Raw genomic sequence first — 17,262 nt, 5'->3', positions numbered from 1 at the left:
ATTTTGCTGCCTTCTAGTCATTTCAGCCAGAAATTACCATTTTGCAGGAACATAAGGACAGAATCACATATTAAAAATGAGTGATTGGTTGAAAAATGTCATTATTGTAGTGCAAAAACCACAAGCCACTGGTAAGAAATGTAAATTGTCAAATTAAAATAGTTTTCTGAGATGCCAAAATGTAACTAAACAAAATACAAGATAAAAAAAAGGACAAGCGTCTTAAAAAGCACAACCTGCTGGTAAGGAGTCGTAAATGACCAGACCAGAACTGTGTTCTGGAATGACAAAAATGTCAGTAAATGCAGTGCAATTTAAAACAAAAAGAAGAAGAAACTTTGCATCTCTCTAGGGAAACACGTCTGAAAAACATCCTGCTGGTAAGAAGCGGTAAATTACCAAACCAAACTGATACTTCACCATTGACAAGGCTGTAGAATTAGTGACAGCTGAGCAAACTGACCTGGCCATCCCCCAGTTGAGCTCCCACAGCTCTCCCCCTCACCTAACCTGACCGCCTTCTTAATCTTGGGTTAGATTCAATACTCAATCCTCAGGAGAACACAAGGCCAGCTTCCACACCTCTTTTCCCGCAAGAGCTGCTTTTGGGCTATGGCCATTCAAAGACAAACATCAAAGGTAGGCCTCCTTCCTGCTGAGTGAAGACTCTTTGGTCTCTTGGTTTAATTGTGAACACTTTAAGAACAGGTTAAGCCGAATAACTGAAGAGACCCAGGGGAGCTTTGAATATTAATGTTTTAAATTTGAGCTGTTTGGGAAACAAGTGTGAAAAAAAAAACATGAGTCAATCTGGGTTAAATTAGATCAGAGGATTACATGTGATTTGGATTTATCATGTAAGATACTCCTCAAAATCACTGCACTGTTTAACATTTGCACATTTATAATTGCACATATTCATTGCACTGATTCCCTTATTTGAAATGTACATACCCACTGCACATGGACATTTGTAATTATGTACACACCAACTGTACATACATTTGTAATTATGTTTATCTATCTGCACACTACTGATTATTAATAGCAACCTGTACATATATTCATTTATTGTAAATCTCTGTTCATAGCTAATACAACCTGTATATAATGTTTATAGTACATCCAGCTGTAAATATCATCATAGTTTTTCTATAAATGCACTTATAACTTATACCTGCTGCTATTGCATTGCTGGTTAGACCTAAACTGCATTTCCTTGCATTGTATTTGTACATTTGTAATGACAAAAAAAATTGAATCAAATCTAATTAAAAAATCTACATTTGTTAGGTTATCAACACGGAGGTGTTAACAGTATATTCTAAATTACAGTGCTCACCCCTCACAAATCTATCTTTTAAATTCATATTTTAAATAGGATACAATATTATATTTGTGCATATACCTCAGATTAGTCAGTACTGAAGCCAAATCTGGAGATTATCTAACAAAATAACGTACGGTAACGGTCTTAAAACTAGTACACCCAAATGTATATGTTAAAGAAAATTATTAAATACAAATTTTAAAAAAGAGAAAAAATCAAGAGAATCAATAAATAAATAAATAAAAATTCTGTTGGTTCTTTTTGCAATATTTTTGAATGAATTTAATTGTATTATCTTACAAATTTCATATTTATATTTTTGGTGACTAAAATATTATTTTTATAAATATATCTGTTTAATAAATCTGTTTTGTTTAAATGCACCAAAATACATTGTTTATATTCATTGAGAAATTGATAAAAATATAAATTTTTAAAATGTGGTGTGCTCATGCTGAGCACTGTATACTTAAAGGGATAGTTCACCCAAAACTGAAAATTACTCACCCTTCACTTGTCACAATTTAAATTTCTTTGATCTGTTGAACACAAAGAAGATGTTTTGAAAAATGTTGGAAACCTGCAATAATTAGCTTTTTTCAATAATAAGCTTTTTTTTCCTATTATTGAATTCAATAGTTAAAGTTTTCAAAAAATCTTTAAAATATCTTCTTTTGTGCTAAAACGAACAAAGAAACTCCTGAAGGTTTGGAACCCCTTGAGGTTTAGTAAATTGTGAGTAAATTCTTTTTTTTTTTTTTTTTTGGGTGAACTATCACAGACTGACAAGCATACTTATTTAAAAGTACAAGTTTTTGGCTTGAGTAATATGCCGGAGTAAAATAATGAAGAGCTTGCAATTGTGTTAAAGTAATGAGAGAGTGAGGGAGAGAGATTGGCCAGAATAACATCTGTTTCATTTTTGAGAATCAAGGTGTAATTCCATCAAATGTTGATTTCTTAACTGTTTTGATTTAATGCTTAGTTTACAACATGTTTTCATTTAAAATTGACAAGAAATCAGTAGTGTCATCAAACCAAATTCATACATTTCCAAAAAGTTGTCTCTTACTTTTTTCCATTTCTCTGTGTGGAAAACTCATGTTTTGGCTTTGCACACTCATGTCATCTGCTAACAGCCTCTTTCCATGTTCCACATCCATACAACTAGATGATAGATTACCATAGCTAAGCACACAAAAACTGATGTATTTATGTTTTTAAACGCATGGAGGGTCTAAAGTGTTTAACCATCACTCTGTCATTATATGTGAAGTTTGTAGCTATTATGGGTCTACGTACATGTCTCAGCAGCCGGAAAGAAGTGCCCTCAAAGGTTAAACAAATAGAGGTGTGACAGGCATCTGTGGCTACAGACAAAGAGCTCCTGCAGACTGTTATAAAACCCCTCGGGAAGGGGGAAGAGTGGACGGTACCATAACCTCAAAATGAAGCACAGTCTTTCAGCTAATTAGAAAGTTGGCACAGGAAATGGCATAGAGCGGATTAACTTGACACTTTGTGATGTTAAATCCATAATTGGTGTCTAATTACAAAGCAGTCTGAAAAGACCATTTACTTTATCTCCTTTAGATGTTGCTGTATCTCGTTTGGATTCTTCTGGGCTTTAGTCTTGGTGCCCCTCCAACTGATTTGGATCTTAAAGCATTTGGCCTGGAGAATTATGATGACCCAGACTCATGGGATCTGCACTATAATTATGATGATGAGCATGAGGAGGTGAGCTTTCACGAGAGGTTTCTTTTTGTCAGTGTCAGTCTATCATCATACCTGAATAATTTTCTTTCCTGTATGTGTCAGAAGCAGTAATTCTAATAGTTAAGTAAAACTTTTCTTTCTACAGTAAAGGGAAATGAATGCTATAAAAGTAATCCATTTGATTTATATGGTCTACGAGGAGGACCACTGGATGATAAATCAATATTTATTTTAATCGATTAAACTTTTGAAGGGAAAACAAATGAATTAATTCTCTGCAGCTGCTTTGAGAGTTCCCTTCCTTTCTTTATTTGAAATATATTGCATACTAAAGATTTATTAAATTTTTAACTTGAGAGAAAAATATATTATTGCATAATAAAATTATAATTATAAAATGATAAGATTAATTGTACAAAAATATTTAGTCATAATAACTATTTAAAATGTATGTATTCAAATAGCTTGAAATAAGTATAATATTTCAGTCAGAATTACTTTAATCAAAAAACTACAACAGCAACATTAAATATTAAAGAAGTAGTTCATCCATAAATAAACATTTACTCATTATTTACTCACCCTCGAGTGGCACTTATTTATTAATTTGATATTTTTGTTCCGATTAAATACTACTATTATTTTCTTTATATTACTAATTAGAATTTTGAGGATTGATTGATTGATTGAAAATATTTTTCTCTGATTTACATCTATGTTGACCTTTCAATTAAATAACTATTCAGTTTGGACTTTTTTCCAGTTGTGAATAAATACAGTTGAAATCGGAATTATAAATCTTTTTTTTCTTTTTAAAATACTTTCTAAATGATGTTTAACAGAGCGAGGAAATTTTCACAGTATGTCTGATAACATTTTTTTTGTTCTAGAGAAAGTCTTTTTAATTTTATTTTGGCTAGAGTAAAAGCAGCTTTTAATTTTTTAAAAACCATTTAAGGTTTCAATATTATTAGCCCTTTCTGGCTATTTTTTTTGATAGTCTACAGAACAAACCAACCACAATAACTTGCCTAACCATATCCTGCCTAGTTAACCTAATTAGTTAAGCCTTTAAGTGTCACTTTATAGAAGTGTCTTGAAAAATATCTAGTACAATATTATTTACTGTCATCATGGCAAATATAAAATAAATCAGTTTTTAGAAATGAGTTATTAAAACTATAATGATAAGAAATGTGTTGAAAAAATCTCTCTGTTAAACTGAAATTGGGGGAAAAATAAACAGAGCATCTAATAACTGCTTATTAAATAGTCATGGGACAAACTAGGAACTTTTAAAATAGTATGATATTACAATAGAATTGAATTGAATTTTTATTTGACAGATTTTAGACAAACTGTACAAAAATACAAGTATCCCATAAATTTTGAAATAAAACTGTCAACTCTGTGCAAATGTGCTTAAGGATTATTTTTTTTTTAAATTATCCATATTCATTTATTTTGTGCCCTTTGCAATTTTTCTTTCTCTAAACCTTTCTTGCCATAACATCTCCTATTAAACATCCCAGATAATTTACAAATTTTTTTTCACTCAAATATCAAATCATTAATCCTAACCACTAAAGAATCATCTTTCTTAAATTTCACTCTTGAAGCAAATGAAATAGCCTCTGTTTTACCTATGTGTAAAGAAAGTTTTTCATCCAAAAAACAGTTGTACAAGTTTCTAAACTGTGAACTCATGATTTCTTCCATGGCCCTTTAATCTTGATGATATACTTTTAATCTAATGGATGATAGTTCACCAAGAAAATCAACATTTACTCATTGTTTACTCATTTACTTACCCTTGAGTGGTTCCAAATCTTTATGAGTTTCATTATTTTTGCTGAATACGAAAGAAGATACTGTGAAAAAAAAAGCTGAAAACCTGTAAGACTTCCATATAAAACAAATCCTATGGAAGTCAACGGTAACAGATTTCAGGCCTTCTTAAAAACATCTTCTTTTGTGTTTGACAGAAGAAAGAAACTAGTTTGGATCAGGTTTGATCCCTGTTTTGATTTGACAGGTTTGGATCAATTGATGCACGAGTAAATGATGAAATAATTGTAATTTTTGAGTGAACTACCCCTTTATGCAGTTAAATTGGTGGTTTGGTTTTGTTCTAAGGAAAATCCACGTTCGTCCATGCAGCTAAGCATACAAGAAGTGCAGCATCAAATCAGACCCCCTAAAAGAACAGAACCAGAAACCATGCATAAACAGCTAAAATTAATAACTAATAATTAATTATTAGTTAATAAAAATAATTTTATATTATTATTAAAATAATTAATTAATAACACCAAAGATTTGCTGATTACCATTCCAGGTAGCAAAGATCTCTGGCCCAGATTTGGCAGAAATCTGGCACAGCAGGCATTAATCCGGCACTGGCATATAGCATGTGGGCTAAACATGGCCCAGGTTTGGCAGAGGTGGCATAGTCTTTAAGGCGGCACACAATACTCGGGCCAGATGTCAATTGTAGTATTTGGCCCAGATGTTAATAATTGATGTGTGGGCCATGTAAGTTTGGCCATCTTGACCCACATTTAAAATACATTTGTATTATTTTCAAATAAAGAAAGAAATTCTACCAATTAGGTCGCTGAAAAAAAAAAATCAAGCCCATAGCACGCTTAAAGTGCAATGATTCATGGGTTTATCAATTTCATTGAAGTCATGACACACCAACATATCTGGCCCAGTTCAGGCTCAGTTATGGGTTATTAACTTGGCTAAGACTTGGCCCAGATATGGTCCGTATTTGATCCTTGTCTAAAAGCCAGACTTGGTCCAGTCATTTACTGTAATTCACTGCGGCATGTGGGCCAAGCAAAAGCTGATTGTTTGGGCCAGAGCAGTGCCAGAGATATTTTGCTTTATGGGATGTATACATACTTGGACAAAATACCTGAATCTAATAACAGATATGATCTAGGAGAAGTGGAGGATGGTTGAATTGACGTGCCGCCAAGCACTGAAGAGTGTTAAATTGACTTGTAGATGTCAGAACCAAACTGGTACACATTATGAACAGCTGAGCATCAGCCTGAACTAACATTAACGTGGTGCTCAATATTTTTAAAAACAATGAAATGTGATTTTTATTTTGTTTGATTTTATTTAATTTTGATTATTTAATTTTAATATTCTGTTTTCGTCCATCTTCATACTGTTTAAGGTTGAGACAGTAGCTCCTCCTACAGCTGTCACTCCTCCACCTGCTGTGCTTGTTCCTGAAAACTATGTGGAGGAAATGACTCTGCCACCTCGTCCTACGAAATCACCTGTTCCTTCAACTCTAGACTTCAAAGCACCAGGCCTGTTTGGACCTGACACAGGCTTAGGTAGATGGATCATTGCATTTAAAAGTGTTAAACTGCCCCTATTAAACCTTTTCTGATATTACTTTTGCATAGAGCATATAATACAGCACTGCCGTCAATAGACCAATCATCAAGACAAATGGATAAACTCTGCCATCTTACCTTATACAGACGAATATGGCAAGCCTTTAAAAATGTAATTTATAAAATATAACAGTATATACACTCACTGGCCACTTTAAGTGACTTAAGAGTCAGACGGGCTGGTCTGAGTATTTCAGAAACTGATGATCTACTAAGATTTTCACGCACAACCACCTCTAGAGATTACAGAGAATGGTTTGAAAAAGAGAAAATATCCAGTAAGCGGCAGTTGTGTGGACGCAAATGCCTTGTTGATGCCAGAAGTCAGAGGAGAATGGCCAGACTGGTTGGAGTTGATTGAAAGGCAACAGTTACTCAAATAACCACTCATTACAAACGGGGTATGCAGAAGAGCATCTCTGAATGCACAACATGTCCAACCTTGAGGCGGATGGGCTACAGAAGCGGAAGAACACAGTCACTCTTGTCAGCTAAGAACTGGTTTCTTGAACATGACAATGTGTTCACTGTACTCAAATGGCCCCCACAGTCACCAGATCCTATTCCAAGAGGGCACCTTTGGGATGTGGTGGAACGGGAGAGTCGCATCATGAATGTGCAGCCGACAAATCTTCAGTAACTGCGTGATGCTATCATATCAATATGGACCAAAATCTCTTTGTTGAATCTATGCCACAAGGGATTAAGGGAGTTCTGAAGGCAAAAGGGGGTCCAACCCATTACTAGTAAGGTGTACCTAATAAAGTGGTCAGTGAGTGTATATACTCATGCTATCAATACTTATTTTTAACTATTTATATTTTTCCACTGGGTAATAGTACTTATTCATTAGCTACTAGTACTAGTAATATGTTGTACTTACATCACTACACAGAATTTGTCATAATTTTTCGATATACGTATAGTAGTAGCAGTACCTATTAAATAGACACTCGTAAATCATTTTCAAACACTAGTATTTATCAATGATTAGATATTGATACAGATTTAATACCTATTTTCTTCCTATTAAATACTACTATTATTTTCTTTAGTTGGTACTCCTTAGAATTTTGACAATTGATTGATTGATTATATGAAAATTATTTTTCTGATTTACTTCCTTACTTCTCTTTACCTTTAATTGAAATATTATTATAATACTAGAACATAAATATCCATGCCTATTAATTATGTACTACTTTGTAGACACTAGTGCTTATTATTGAATAACCTTACATCTTATGTACATATTTACATTTAATGACTAGCGGCAGGATATAGATACTCCTGTAAATAGATGAAATAAGGTGTTTTGTGACCTTGAATGCATGTAAACCTAATGTTGGAGACATCCAAAATAAAAAGAAGGAACCTTTAATATAGCATAATAAGGGCACTTTTAATCTGATGGTGTGTTTTTCTGTCTCAACTAGGAAACCTGCGCCTTCTAGTGGTGTGAAATGTCATAACACGGCTCTCTTTCCCTCTGTCCGGCAGGGATGCCCACATGCCTTCTGTGTGTGTGTATCAGCGGCAGCGTTTACTGCGATGACTCAGATCTGACTCATATTCCCCCTCTTCCCAAAGAAACCACACACTTCTACGCTCGCTTTAACAAGATCACAGAGATCAAAGCCGCAGACTTCATCAATCTCAGTAAGCTTTTCCAAATAAAAATGTGTTTTTTTCTGCACATACTGCATTTTAAACAATTGGTTGCACTTCTAGTTTAAGGAACTTGGATTTAAAAAGAACTGAAACTAATTATTTTAAATAGTAAGGCCTTTCTACCAATCATCCATGTGCATAATAAAAACTGAGTAAGAGGCACATTTTCTTTGTATTTTTTCTGTCATGAAAATAATGTTAGGCCTGTTTTTTTAACGTGACTATCACAAGCATAGCCAAAGCTCTTTTGAGTTCACTGTGGTTTGCTCCTCCAGATTATTAAGTACTTCCCTACAGTACTGTCTATTCAATATACGTTATGTGCGGACAGACTTGTTTCATGTTTTTGAGGTTGTTTGTGATCTGCTGTAAGTAATTTGTTCATTCTAAATACGTTTTTATTGTTGTTGTTGTTTTAAATCAATGGATGAACTGTGAGAGGAATAAAAACACATCATTGTATACCAGATTTTTAAAAACACTGTATGCTTTGTTTACAGTTTAAATAGTTTACTCTTATTATTCAAGCAAATGATAATCGAGTAAAAGGTTAAATAAATCTGTCTACATACCAGAAAAATTTAATACTAGGTTTAGGACTTGAATGGAGCCTTTGATCAAACCGTTTATTACTTTATGCTGTTCTCAGATCAGTTAAAACGGATCGACCTTAGTGGAAACCAGATTGGTAAAGTGAACGAGGATGCTTTTCGTTCACTGCTTCAACTTCAGGATCTCATGATGGCTGACAACAACATCCAGGCTCTTCCTGAACTCCCAGCTTCCCTCAAGCACATCGACATCCGCAATAATAAGCTGAGGAGTTCAGGCATGCATGCTGAGGCCTTTAAGGTGAATACTGTTCAGTGTTGTTGAATCGTTTTAAATTCTTCTAGAAGAAGATTTGTATGCTTATCAATGCTGCATTTCATAATCAAAAGACAAAAAAGTCATGAACACAATAAGTGTAAATTAGTTAATGTTAGTTGTTGCATTTAATAACATGAACAAACAATGAACAATACATTTATTACAGTATTTGTTCACATTAGTTAATGAAAATACAGTCGTTCATGGTTAGTTGGTGCATGAACTAATGTTAACAAGCATGCATTTAAATTTTAATAATTCTTTAGTAAATGTTAAATTAAGATTATGTTGTCTTGAGAAAGCCAACATACTGTTGTACTACATAAAATTCTGTTTCTTCTTAGACTATATTTTAAGAATGCATCTCCTTCTAGACTGTTCTTACTACAACCACCGAACTATACTGAATTAGGTCGCTATATCTTTTCCCACTGATCCGACTTACGAATTTCCGAAAAATGTCCTGGAAAATTCTAAAATGTCCCATAGACTTAACATTGGACCAAAATTTCTGACCTCATAACTTTGCACCAGACTGTCATATAGACCTAAGGTTTGGCTCCTTTAACTCAGACTACCAATTTGCTAATCACAGATGGCAACAAGGCTGGTTTTAGAGGGGTTTTGGCCACTTCCAGGCTGGTTTCCAGCCATTTCCAGCCTGTTCTTAGCTGGTTAGGCTGGGAGATGACCAGCTAAAACCAGCTTGACCAGCCTAGCCAGGCTGGGAGCCCAGCCAAAACCAGCTCTGTCCAGCTAAAACCAGGCTGGTCAAGCTGGTTTTAGCTGGATTTAGCTGGTCATTTTCCAGCCTGACCAGCTAAGACCAGGCTGAAAAAGGCTGGAAACCAGCCTGGAAATGGCCAAAACCCCTCTAAAACCAGCCTGGTCGACCAGCTAAAACCAGCCAACCAGCCTAGGCTGGTTTAAGCTGGATTTTTTAGCAGGGGGATACATGCTAACAAACATACTTATCATACTAACAACATGCTAATTCATACTAAATTCATGCTAACAACATGCTAGTTTATACTGGAAACATACCAGCAACATGCTAATCCATACTAAAACAAGGCTAATAACATGCTAATTTATGCTAACAACATGCTAATTCATATTAGAATCATGCTAAATTATATTAGCAACTGCTTAGCAAATACTCATAACACCTTAACAACTGCCTCGCAACACCATAGCAACCACCTAGCAATGCCTTATTAACCTCCTAGAAACAGCTTAGAACACCCTAGCAACTGCCTAGCAACACCTAAGCAACCATGAAGCTATGCCTTAGCAACCACTCATAACATCCTATCAACCGCCTAGCAACACCTTAGCAACCACTTAGCAATCACTCAGAACACCCTAGCAAACACCTTAGCAATGACTTAGAAAATCTAAGCAACCACCTAGCAACACCTTAGCAATGACCCTGCAATGCCTTAGCAACCGCGTAGCAACTACTCACCCTAGCAACCATTTAGCAACACCTTAGCAACTGCCTAGGTACCACCTATCTATGCCTTAGGAACCACCCAGAACACCCTAGCAACCGCTTAGAACAATCTTAGCAACCACTCAAAACACTTTAGCAATGCCTAGCAACCACTTAGACCACCCTAGCAAACATTAAGAACACCCTAGCAACTACTTAGCAACCACTCAGAACCCACTATCAACAGCCAAGATGTCAAATCATGACTTCATGTTTGTCATTTAAATTTTTCCATTTCATTTATCAAAGGGATGTTTATTTGTAAACTACTTTCGAGAGGATCACATGCTTATGATTGGCCACAGCTGGTCTCGCATTAAATACTATATGATAACCAATCAGACAAATCAAAACGCACATGACGTGGGTTTCCCCAAGGTGCTACAATTTCCTCCCACAGTCCAAAGTCATGCATTATAAGTAAATTGAATAAACCAAATTGGCACAGTATACACAGTTGAAACTACAAGTTTTCACACACTCTATAAAAAGGCACATAACCATTTAAAATAGTCAGATGTTAATGTGACTAAACTTTTTCTCTTTTAGGTAAGTTAGGATTATCAAATTTGGTTCTGTTATGCTGAAAAGCAGATATGAGAGAGATATTTCTTGACAAATTGTTGTAACTTTTCTTGAAAGTCAAGTTTACATACAATAAGATTATTATGCCTCTGAAAATTTATTTGGAGGCACAACTGTAGAATAGTATTTAAGGATTGTTTCCTTTTGTGACAATATGGGAAATTCAACAAGCCAGAATCAACAAAAAGCCAGTTTACAATTTGCTAAATTACACTGGGAAAAATAATAATTTTTGGAGACATGTCCTGTGTTCTGATGGAACTAAGATTAAACTGTTTAGCCATAATGACTAGTGTTACATTTGGAGGACAAAGTGGAAAGCTTACAAGCCTAGGAATACCATCCCAACTGTGACATATGAGGGCAGCAGCATCATGTTGTGGGGCTCTTTGCTGCAGGAGGGACTGGTCCACTTCACAGCATAGATGGCATCATGAAGAAAGAACATTAGAAATACTGAAGCAACATCCCAAGACATCAGCTAGAAAATTAAAACTTGGCCTAAAATGGGTCTTCCAAACAGACCATGACCCTAAGCACACTGCCAAATTAGTTAAAATGTGCTTTAAGGACATCAGAGTGAATGTTTTGGAGTGGCCATCACAAAGCCCTGAACTCAATCCTGTAGAAAATGTTGGGGCAGAGTTAAAAAAAAAAATCTTGTGTGAGCAAGACAGCCAACAAATCTGACTCAGTTACACCAATTCTGCCAGGAGAAATGGGCCAAAATTCCCTAACTATTAAGAGAAGCCTGTGGAAGGATGCACAAAACATTTGACCAAAGTTTAAAAGCAAAGCTAAAACAAATACCAAGGGAATGTATGTAAACTTTTGACTGTCTAGAAACAATAAAAATTCTCCAAAAAAATTATTTCATTGTTCTGGCATTTAGCAAATGTAAATCATTTAGGTAATCCTAACGGACCTAAAATAGTGAATGTTTATTATGATTTACCATCAGACATTTTTTTTTTTAAAAATGGTTTTGTTTCTTTTTTTAGAGTGTATGTAAACTTCTGATTTCAAGTGTTTTAGTACTGGGCCGGTGTTTTAGTACATAGCCGCATACTAGTATAGTTGTCAGTTTCTTCCGCCATGGCAACCCCTAATAATCAAAGAATAGGCCGAGAGAACATATTCAGGGTAGCAAGACCTACCTGAGCTCAGACTCCCCTCTCTCCCGATGAAATGGGAGGAAGCCCCGGGCTTAAGAATTTTTTTGAGCTCATGGCTCTCTCCCAGGACAGCATGTCAAACCCACTTTATTATCAATCATCAGCTAAGTGTGAAATATAATATTTAAATAGTGTGTATGAAGCCGACAGGACATGTATATAAATTTGTGTAAATTAATTGTCATTAAATGTTTTAATCAATGTTGTATTAATGTTGAAGACTAAGATTGACAAGGCCCTTGAAATCCAATTCAATCTATCACCCGTGTAACATCTGTTTTGGACTTTTGCACCATGTCTTAAACAGATGTGACAGAGGACAAAAAAATGTGATAAAAGATACCTTTTCTTTGTTATTCATTAATTGCTCTAGCCATAACATTTTTGTTTGTTAACATAGTTGGTATTTAATCTGTGAACAAGTAAATAAAGCATTTAAATAGTTTTTTTTTTTTTTTTTCAAAACAGCTGTCTGTTTTTCAAATCATCATAGGTTCAGGAAATTCAGCTTTAGAGAAAGCCAGTGAATTTGGCAATTGGCTTAGTAAATAATAATAATATAATAGCAATTCTAGTTATGATATTATTATTTATTTTTATAGAGTATATTTTTTCACACCTTTATTTGAAAAATCTGTCATTATAGTAAGACAAAATTTGCTCTAAACAATCTGTTTTTATTTCATAATGGTATAAAATTGTACCTACACTGTAGATATGAAAAGTAGGTATAAATATATACTTTTATGGAATATAAACAGATTTCTGAGAGCTAATTTTGTCGTATACTGATAAGTTTTTCCACAAAAAAATTATTACGATTAAAAAATGAACAGCCTTTTTGAAAAGATGCTGCTTTTGCCTTTTTTTAAATGCAGTGACATTGCAAACACAGCTTTAAGTGATCATGTAACGTAATTATGTTTCTGTTCATTTTTCTCCTGAGCAGGAAATGAAGGAACTTCAATTTCTTTACCTGTCACACAACAAGTTAGACTACATTCCCGTACCCCTACCCGAGAGCCTGCGAGTGCTCCACCTGCAGGTAGAAAACAGCTCCTGCACACCTCATCACTACCAAATAATACATTAAAATGTAATGCAAATCTAATATTTCCTTCAGAACAACAACATACAGAGCATAACCCAAGACACATTCTGCAACAGCCATGACAAGAACTACATACGGAAAGCACTGGAGGACATCAGGCTTGACGGCAACCCGGTGGACATCAATCTTTACCCCCAGGCATATTTCTGCTTACCACGATTACCTGTAGGAACTCCAGTCTAAAACAGTGTCTCTCTCTTTTCAACAGGCTACGGAATAATAATATGAAGCGAGGAATTGAATTAGTTTAAAATGTCACCCAATCAATATCTAGGAGAAAGTTTTTAGCTTAAGTTTTTTTTTGCAAGTCACTCTGTGCGTTATGACTTTGCACTTTGCAGGATGTACAAATGTTTGTGTTCCAAAATCTACTCCTTACCTACACTAGCTAACTAAAATCCCAACTTACAGAGCTCAGCATAATTGAGTACACCCTATTTTGAAAATCAATATTTTTATTTATTTCTCAGAGAATGTGGGTAATATATATTGGTGCATTTAAACAAAACAGGTTCATTAAACAGATATATTTATTAAAAATTATTTTAGTCACAGAACATCTTTAGAAATGGAAATATAATGCATTTAAACTCGTGCAAAATAGTGTCCTCAAGAGAGTTCATTTCATAAAAAAGTCTTCTGGAATCATTAAAAGCAAAACAGTCCAGTAAAATGTGTTTTATAGTGAGGGGAATTGTGCAGCAAAAGAGTAAGGTTTTCACCTTGGAGCAAAAAAACATGGGTTATTCTTGTATGTCCAATATGACATCTGGTAATAACCACTTGATTAAATCTACATTGCAAAAAATGATTTTCTTGCTTAGATTTTTTGTCTTGTTTCTCGTGTAAATATCTAAAAATTCTTATATCAAGAAGCATTTTCTAGACAAGCAAAACATATTGTCTTGTTTTGAGAAATAATATGCCAATATTAAGTGAGTTTTTCCTTAAAACAAGCAAAATAATCTGCCAATGGGGTGAGCAAATTAATCTTGTTTTTTTTCGTTTGACGTAAGATTATTTTGCTTACCCCATTGGCAGATTATTTTAGATTAAATAATAGGGTGAGAACATGGTAAGATGTTCTGAGGGCTTTTCTTTTTCTGGATTGCTTTTGAAAACATTGTCAGTTGGGTTTAGTGAAGGCGGTGATTGGGTCAATCGATGCTTTTGAAAACACTGTTGGTTGGGTTTAGGGAAGTGAGTGGGTGGGGGAATTGGTCGGCCATTCAGTTAACGACCTCTGGTGGATTCACGCGAGATGTGCAGGTGTGAATGGCACATATGATAGAAATTTGAAATCTGAAAACCGTACACAGCGCCTTTGGTGGATTCGGGAAAACAAAAACTAAAAAAATTTAACTCCTAGGGCATATTTCACGATTTCCAGAAATGTATTTAGGGGTACATATCAATAATTATCCTGGCTTGGATATACTTTAGGAGGCAGACACACTAAAAGCAATGCTTAAAAGCTTCTGTCATCTGGCCTACCTTTTATTAGCTGGCCCCCATACATCTAGGTCATGGCTCTAATTTTACTTTTAACAGACTTAAACTAGTGTTTTCAGTACTGGAAGGGTGGCACACTAACAAGGACACAAAACACAGCTTGTAGTGTCAAGTGCTGATGCACCTTTAGAGGCCAGGGGATTGAGATTTAATCACACAGTTCCTACTTACTGGTTTCTGTCAAACTCAGCCCCCTAAACATCACTCCTGTCGTGGGCATGGCACAAATGTTATCCTTATGATTCTACTCTCACCATCTGAATGACACGCTAAACTAAATGCTTAAAACATCAACCTTTAGCATCAGTTGCTAATGTGATTCTTGGAACGATGTTGATCACATTGGCTGACCTCTGTCACATGTAATTCTAACATAATGCAGGTTTGCAGAAGTGCTGCCTCAAGCATCTTTTCCAATGAGCCTGTTTCCAATGTTAACCAATGTTCTCATTATTTTGAACTGACCTCCATTTTGGATAGCTTTTTCCCTGTGTGGCTTTGCAGTGTACCGTGTGTTTGGATTGCCCTCCTAATGTGATGCTTCAGTAACAACTTTTCAAAAGAAAGCTTCTCAGAAGGTAATATAAATAGATCTCAGAACATTGAGAGCTCCTCTAAATGGCATTAACATGTATTTGTAGGCAGTTCATTAGATATTGGAACAGAACTAGGGACACTTTATAAGTCACAGCATAAATCGTCTTAAAGTCGTTTAGCTGCAATGCCCTATTTTCACCACAAAGTGACACCATTCTCCAGTACATCCTGTCTGCTGCAATATACTTCTGCATTTCTATAGACGCTCAGCTGTTAGGAGTGTCATTTAAACTCAGATTGATGCAATGTCCTTGAGCATGCATAGTTTTTAATTAATGATGTTTTATGTTTGCTTGATTTGCATTTGTATTTCTGTTTTTTTCTTTTCTTTTTCATTCAAATGTTGTATCGGTGTATTTACAGTGACAACTAAGCATCTAATTTTAAAATCAATTCGTTCATGTACCACTGCAGGTGGTTTCCGAGGTTACTTAGCAACTGTCAAATATTTATAGTTTGACATTTACCCGAGTGCACAATGTAAAGACACTCGTAGATTATTTGCACTGGATGTTAAGCACCTGTAAAGACACAACAAATGTAATCCCATGAGCACGAACAGGTTTTAGAACACCAAAATGTGTGCAGTTTTTTTTGTTGGCATTGAAGATTTGCTATGTGCACAATGTCCAATTGGACAAAGTGCTGCATGGATCTTCAGAGCAAATATCAGTTTGGCTCTTTGTGAGATCAGTGATGGTTTTAAACTCATTTGTTTCACAATACAGAATTTATATAATGGGAAAGGGTCCATTTAGTGCAAAAACAAAAGCTGCAATCTAAGTCACAGTATTTGGACTTATTATTTTTTAACTTAAATTACTTTTTTCAAAGGCTGAACTCAAACCATTGATAAAAATGTATATATAATATAGATCGGAGACTGTGGTACACTGGACCAGCTCTATACCCTCACCAGGGTGCTCGAGGATTCATGGGAGTAAGCCCAACCAGTCCACATGTGTTTTGTGGACTTGGAGAAGGCATTCGATAGTGTCCCTCGTGGCATTCTGTAGGGGGTGCACTGGCAGTATGGGGTCAGAGGTGTTCTGTTAAGGGCCATCTCATCCTTGTAAGAACAGAGTAGGAGTTTGGTTTGCATTTCCGAAATAAGTCAGACTTATTTCCGTCACCAATTCTGTTCATAATTTTTGTGATCCACAGCCTTTGGCTGGAGGGGGGTCCAGTTTGGAGACCACAGAATTTCATCTCTGTTCACAGACGATGTTGTTCTGTTGGTTTCATCATGAACCTTCAGCATGCACTGGGGTGGTTTGCTGCTGAGTGTGACGCAGCTGGGATGAGAATCAGCACCTCCAAGTCCGAGGCCATGGTGCTCCATCGGAAAAAGGTGGTTTGCCATCTCCAGGTTGGAGAAAAATCCTTACCCCAGGTGGAGGTTCAAGTATCTTGAGATTTTGTTCACGAGTAAAGGAAGGATGGAACGTGAGATTGACAGGTGGATTGGTGCAGCGGCAGCAGTAATGTGGTCAATGTACCGGCCTGTTGTGGTGAAGAAGGAGCTGAGTCGAAAGGCAAAGCTCTCGATTTACCGGTCAATCGACGTTCCTACTCTCACCTATGGTCATGAGCTTTGGGTCATGACCAAAAGGACAAGATCTCGGATACAAGCAGCCCAAATGAGTTTCCTTCGTAGGGCGGCAGGGCGCACCCTTATGGATAGAGTGAGGAGCTTGTAGTAGAGCCGCTGCTCCTCCACATCGAGAGAAGTCAGCTGTGGTGGCTCAGCCATCTGTATCTGGCTGGCCTGGGAA

At 35.7% G+C, this 17,262-nt stretch overlaps 1 protein-coding gene across 1 annotated transcript; it reads left to right on the top strand.

The window, feature by feature from the left end:
* The first annotated feature begins 553 nt into the window (after positions 1-553).
* Positions 554-13,895, top strand: optc (opticin). The gene is given in 7 exon segments (NM_001003583.2): positions 554-639; positions 2,924-3,070; positions 6,243-6,408; positions 7,972-8,130; positions 8,792-8,994; positions 13,217-13,312; positions 13,391-13,895. Coding segments are annotated over 7 exon segments (969 nt in total). The 5' UTR covers positions 554-612; the 3' UTR covers positions 13,562-13,895.
* Positions 13,896-17,262: the final 3,367 nt, after the last annotated feature.

This window comes from Danio rerio, chromosome 11 (assembly GCF_049306965.1).
Source record: "Danio rerio strain Tuebingen ecotype United States chromosome 11, GRCz12tu, whole genome shotgun sequence".
NCBI lineage: Eukaryota > Metazoa > Chordata > Actinopteri > Cypriniformes > Danionidae > Danio > Danio rerio.
Note: the sequence above shows the minus strand (reverse complement) of the source record. Positions and strands in the feature narration are given on the sequence as shown.